At 33.7% G+C, this 6,535-nt stretch overlaps 1 protein-coding gene across 1 annotated transcript; it reads right to left on the bottom strand.

The window, feature by feature from the left end:
- Positions 1-1,070: 1,070 nt before the first annotated feature.
- Positions 1,071-2,995, bottom strand: LOC104613013 (transcription factor MYB46-like). Its single transcript, XM_010280695.3, has 2 exons — positions 2,590-2,995; positions 1,071-2,345 (listed from the first exon to the last, which is right to left on the bottom strand). Exons 1-2 carry the CDS (start codon positions 2,868-2,870, stop codon positions 1,634-1,636), a joined length of 993 nt encoding a protein of 330 aa, XP_010278997.2. The 5' UTR covers positions 2,871-2,995; the 3' UTR covers positions 1,071-1,633.
- Between the last annotated feature and the right edge of the window lie 3,540 nt (positions 2,996-6,535).

The following is a 6,535-nucleotide window of genomic DNA, read 5'->3' as shown; positions in this document are numbered from 1 at the left end:
TTATAATTAGATCAGGACTGATTCTGGTTGTAGTCTCTGGAAGATTGTAGTGGAGACCTACGATCTAATCCTACCTTCATCAGGGTTGGAAAGTTATGGGTTTGGAGAATGGTTTTAAAAACCGGATTAGACCAGATGGTCGGACCGATTGACCTGAGGACCAGTTTCACTTCACCTTAAAATCACTTTTATTCCAAAACCGTTTATTTGATCAACAACCCACTAGTGACTTGGGCATTCAACCTGTCAGACCCAAAAAATGGTTTTTGGACTTTTTTTATTTAAATTATTTTTTAAATCAGAATGGGTCATCCATTCAAATTGGACAGTCGGATCGTAGGATGGACTCCCCCCTGGTCATGGTTATGTAGCTTCATGAAAAAAAAATGAAAAAGAAAAAACAGTTAAGACCCAAACTAACTATATATATTATATTACTAAGGTACACCTATTTTATTTAGTGCCTGTATTTCTTATTTTATGCTTGTAATATTATCATTTTATCACATCCAAATGTGCCGATTTAACAAATGAACAAATTTATTGTTAAATTAGACTGTCAATTATAATTTGCTCTTATCTATAGAGTCAGACTTTATAATTGGATCAGTTCTGCATTTATTTTCACAGACCTCCATAGAGCCAACTCCACACTGCTATATGTTTTTCAAGTTGTTAATGATGATCAGACAAAAAAAGAACTAAAAGTTCTCCTGGCGGTGGTCGTGACAGTGAAAGACTACAGATCACTTATACAAATCACTTATTATTATTATGTGCAAATTGAATCCTATCAGGCAATCACTTTAGCAATCAAATACTTCCATTTGCATCAATTCTTCAATACTATGACCACATCCAAAGGAAAAGAGTTATAATTAGTCTTGGAAATTCCCTTCACAAATGAAAGCCCTCTGACTTGGGGTTGGGGAGCCTTAAAAGGTAAATGTTTTTCTCCAAGTGGACCTCTCATTTGGCTGATTAAACCCCATTTACAAAAAGAAAAATCATCACAATTTTTTTATAATCAGAGAGAGAAAGAGATTGATTCTATTACTTCATCAAAGTGTGGTACAACCTACATATTTCCACTAAAATAATTCCTTTGTACATCTCATAATCACTACAGTTTACCACCTAATCTTATTAATTGTCGTTTCTAGCTAGCCTGAATGTGACTATTCACATTTTTTTCTTCACAAGCATGATGATGATTATTGCACCAAACCCCACCTCACAAAAATGACTAAAATACCCTTACCAGGGGAAAAAAAGTTACATGTGCAGCATCACCAAAGTACATATTGTATCTATGACCTTTATTGCAATCCCTTCCGACATCATGTATATATGACAGTATTTGTAACTTGGTTTCCTGGTTTAAAGACATGAAAGGAGAATTGAGATTACCTAGAGCAGAGACCTAGGTTGCCAACCAGAGGCTTTCAGGTGGTTTTGTAATTATGGGAAATAGTTTTCCTCCTTCAGATTTCCTATGACATGGGTTTTTAGGCATGAATTCTGAGGAAAAAGAAAAAGGGGTCTCAACTAACAAAATGGGGTTTTCTATTTTCTATATTGAAGAAAAAAGAAACCAAAAAAAGGAGGGGGAAGGAGATCAAAGGGTGATCAATTATTCAACTTGGAAATCAAGGAAAGGGTAAGAAGAGACATCTCCCATAAGATCTCCCAAATCCCATTCCCCCATTCTCAAGTTTTGTCCTTCCCAATAACTCCCTACTCCTATCAGGTTCTCTATTTTGTTACTGCTGCTACTGCTGTTGTTGCAGTGATTGATGATACTGTCAATGTTACTAAAGTAATGGTCGTTATTAGTGTAGTTAGGGATCTTCTTATGGATGTCACTATCAGTTACAGTACTGTTCTCAAGGCCAATGCTCTCTAATGGAGGAACAAACAGCTCCCCTCCTACTCCTACCCCCATGTCATCACCACCACCAAAGATCCCATGATCCCCATAGAAACTATCTCCCACCCCAACTTGTGTAAAGCATTGGGATGCATTGTTGAAGTATCCAGCTGTTGCAGACATGTCGTAGCTGTTGTCGAGCGGAGGCAATGTCTGGAATTGGTTGCTCATGGCCATCGCCAGCATGGAAGGTGACGATGAAGAAGATGAATCCATGCACCAGGCCATGATGTCCTGCTCACTCATGGGCATCAGCCCTCCCATGACATCTCTGTGCTCCGACGAATCACTGTTGTTGGGTGATGGCGTCGACGATGATGATGAGTTCTTCAGCCTCTTCTTTATTGTGGAATTCCAGAAATTCTTTATTTCGTTGTCTGTTCTCCCTGGCAAACGTGCTGCAATCTGAGACCACCTGAATGATATATCCCAAGCAATTCAACATTATCAGATACAACTATTCAAGGCATGGTTTTGCATGCGTAAGCTAAAACTGCAGAACTGGGTCTAGCTAGAGAAGAATAGTCTCCCAAAATAAATAATATAAAACAAAAATCTCAATTTCTATGTGACTCAAATTGACAAAGATAACTCTCTCTACAGTTAGAAAATGCCCTCATTGTGTTTGTGTTGTGGACAAGAGGAGAGAGAGAGAGGACCTGTTGCCAAGGAGGCTGTGCAAATGGATAATGAGCTCTTCTTCCTGGGGTGAGAAGGCTCCACGCTTGAGGTCAGGCCTCAAGTAATTAATCCATCTGAGACGACAACTCTTGCCACACCTCTGCAAGCCAGCATTCCGGGCGACATCGCTCCAACAACCTTGCCCATTGCTTAGCATGTAGTTGATGAGCTTGTCATCTTCCTCTGGTGACCATAAGCCCTTCCTGAGCTTGTTGGGGATGTTGTTGTTCTTCTTCCCCAGGGGATCGGGCTTCCTCATTTCCTGCTTACAATACAATGTGCCCTGGAGTCCTTGTTCTCGCAATTGGATTTGAAGCAAGGGAGAGAAGATTTTATAGCTTGGTGAAAGATAAAAGAAGGACAAGGAGAGACAGAGAAATGTAGACTGATAAAGAGATGCACATAGGCATAAATGCATATATACATGGACAGAGGGATGGAGAGAGAAGGCTTCATGGGGTGGGAATGATGATAATGATGACTGTGATGGTTGTGTGGGGTTTGCTTAGAATATGGAGAAGAGAGAGAGAGAGAGAGAAGGGTTTGTTGGTTGATGGGTCGAGTGGAAAACGGTTTGGAGGGGGACCTCCTGTAAAACTGAGAGAGATGGGTATTGAGTAGTCTTCTTGTCTTTGACTCCATACCTTGTCTTTTTCCCTCCATTTTTCTTCACTCACAAGGTAATCATCATATGTGTATGAGAGAGAAGAGAGAAAAATAGAGAAGCTTGTTTTATAACCAAGTAAGATATTTGCTTCAACTTCACATAAGATCCTGATCCTCTCTCTCTCTCTCAGTTTTTTCACTTCAAATACACGTGTGGGTAGAGACATCTTAGAGGCTTAGGGCAAGAGAGATCAGAGTACAAAGGTACTTTTGGTGCCCTTGCTTCATTGTTATTATTATGAGCTTCTTTTATGTATGGTTTCCATACCTCGTCCATACATTTTCATCAATCTGAATCAATGGATCCATTTCATTGGACAGAACTCAAAAGGCCTAAAATACAGTACCCAAAGGCCAAAACTTACCTTCCACTTCAGAAATGGAAAAAGAAAAAAAAAAAAAAAGATGGAAGTCCCACCTTTACATTCCATAAAATGAAAGAGGAAAAAAGGGTTATCATTAGATCCACTGTACAACCATTTACATATCATATTCATTCAATGCATCTGAACAAAATCAAATCATTTTCTGCATCAAATATGTTGTCCTATTTGGCTTGTCTTTTGCTTTTTTTTTTTCAAATTCCTCATTCCTAGGATTCAATTCAGCTTCCAGCATAACCACAATATTGGAAAGGTTGAATCACGGTTTTGGACACGATAATCAAATAATGTATTCAATAAATTTTACTAAAGAGACCATGATAATGCAAAACTGTGCAACTGCACAATTGAAGATCGTGAAGCAAAAAAATTAGAGCCAATTAGACCTGTTACAACTTGTAAATTGTAAATCAATGAAAATTAAATATAGACCATGATTGCTTGAAATTAATAATCAAACATATCACAAATATTCATTTATGTACCATAGTCGAACTTTATTTATAAATATATGTTCTCTTCTTGAAAAGTGCACGTAATTTATATATATATATATATATATATATAAAGCAAGACACTCCACATCAGCATGCCTCGCCTTGCTTCATTACCCCCATCCTTCATTTTTCTTAAATCTCTCTCCTCTCTCCTTTCCACCACCCCCATTAAGCCATGTCACCATTTCCAACCCAACTACCTATAAATATTCTTAAAATCTCTCTCCTAAGATATCTATTCTAAGCCATTAGTAATGTTATCATGTTACCCCGCTCCCCAATCAATTTCTAAAATATTTCCCCCTAATTTATATTCACTCTCTCATTTAAAATATTCATATTAACTAATAAATAGTTAAATATGGTTAATATATAATCCAACCTATATTCAATGAGTATTAAATATTGTTATTACCAAAAGTTAATAAATACGGTTAGTAAATAACTAAAAATTAATAAAAAGTGTTATTAATTAACTCATTATGACTTTTTAAAGTATTTTGGGTAATACTGTTATATTCATGTTAATTAACAACATTTTGTAGAAATTGAAAACTCTTTAACTAATTTCTATAAAATTGAGAATTATCTTTAACAATTATCTAAAAGTATAAAACTTTAATTATTTCTATTATCATAATTAATAACCGAATGCAGATGAGGGATAAAATATTATAATGTTGGAAAATGATATTATTAAGTAATTTATATTGGAAAATAAAATATAAATCCGTGTAATTTTGTTAGTAAACCTTCTAATAAAATAAATATTTAATAACAATTTAAAATAATTTTCAATAAATCTCCATAAGTACACAAGTGTAATGCATTTTTCAAAAATTTACATAAAACTACATTTTCATAAAATAACATTTTGGAAATTAAATAATGATTGAAAATTATTGGAATATTTTGGAAATTTTAGGAAAATTTATTACATTTGATAGATTTTAGAAAACTATTGAAAAATTATGTAATTTTCATTGTAAATTATTGAAAATTACTAAAGATAAATGAGTATGGGAAAGCGAAAACTATAATTTGAACCAACAATTACACAAATTATTAAGATAAATTAGTATAATATTGGAAAAAGGAAATTATTGATTAGTTTATATTAGAAAATATAAGATAAATTGGTGTAATAAGTAAACCATTTAAAAAGAAAATAAATTATTTAATAATAATTTAAAAATAAATTTGAATAAATTTTCAAAACTACACAAATGTAATAAATTTTCCAAATTTTTCATAAAATTACATTTTTAATAATTAAAGACAATTTGAGTACTTTTAGGAATTTACCAAGTGTTTGATACTTAGTATATCATTTTGATCATTTTTGTCATCAAATTGAATAATAGGTTGACAGTGAGTTGGTGTCTTGCCTTGAACCCGACACTGGGGACAAGGTGGAGAAAATTGTAGGATTCCCCATCTTTGATGAGGAGTGAGTGTCTTGCTCTAAACTTGCCCAACATTGAGGACAAGGCGGGGAAATTCAAGGATTCAATCCCCATCCTTAACGGGGAGTGGGTGTCTTGCCTTGAACCCACTTGGCACTAGGGAAGGGACGGGATGGGGTAGAGTGTCTTGACTATGGGGTGGGGACAAGGATGGGGTGCCCTGCCCTTAACCCACCCCATTGTCATTCCTATATAATTGTTAATTATTAATGAAATTTATAAAAATATTAGCTTCTGTAATTATTTTCATTTAAAAATAATGAAAATGATAACAGATATTAAAATTACTACAAATGATTAATAAAATTAAACTTATTAAAAAATATTTGTTCATATTAAAGTAACAATAATTATTTTCTGTAAATAAACATTATATGAAAATACAATTATTAAAATTTTAAATATTAACAATAACTTTAATACTTTTAGTTAATTAACAGACATTTTGATTATTAATTTATCAATTAATTAATAGTAAATAAAATTATTCAACCCTGCTAGTATATACATAAATCAATACATGTATTGTGTACAATAATATATAATTACAAGTGTAACACATTGGGTTTGGGTTGAATCAAGGCAGTACCTGACCCAAACTGAGTTACCAAAAATAAATAAATAAATAAATAAAAATCTTACTTACATCTGAATTTTTTTATCCTAACTATAACCCAATTGTTTATGTATCCAACCCAACCTTATTTTTCATTTTGGGTTGGCCCAGCCCAAGTTGCAATCCTAATTTCATATGTAAATATATTTGCAATTGTTAATAATTAGTTAAAATGCAATATAAATAAATATGAATATATTTGTAGGATATACAAATAACCCCTCCCCCCACTGGCCCCTATATTGAGAGACTTTGGCTTTGAAAATCTGTATTATTCACATATTAACTGTGTTATA

Source organism: Nelumbo nucifera, chromosome 2 (assembly GCF_055504915.1).
Source record: "Nelumbo nucifera cultivar China Antique chromosome 2, China Antique-T2T, whole genome shotgun sequence".
Taxonomy (NCBI): Eukaryota; Viridiplantae; Streptophyta; class Magnoliopsida; order Proteales; family Nelumbonaceae; genus Nelumbo; species Nelumbo nucifera.
This window is presented reverse-complemented; position numbering and strand designations above follow the sequence as displayed.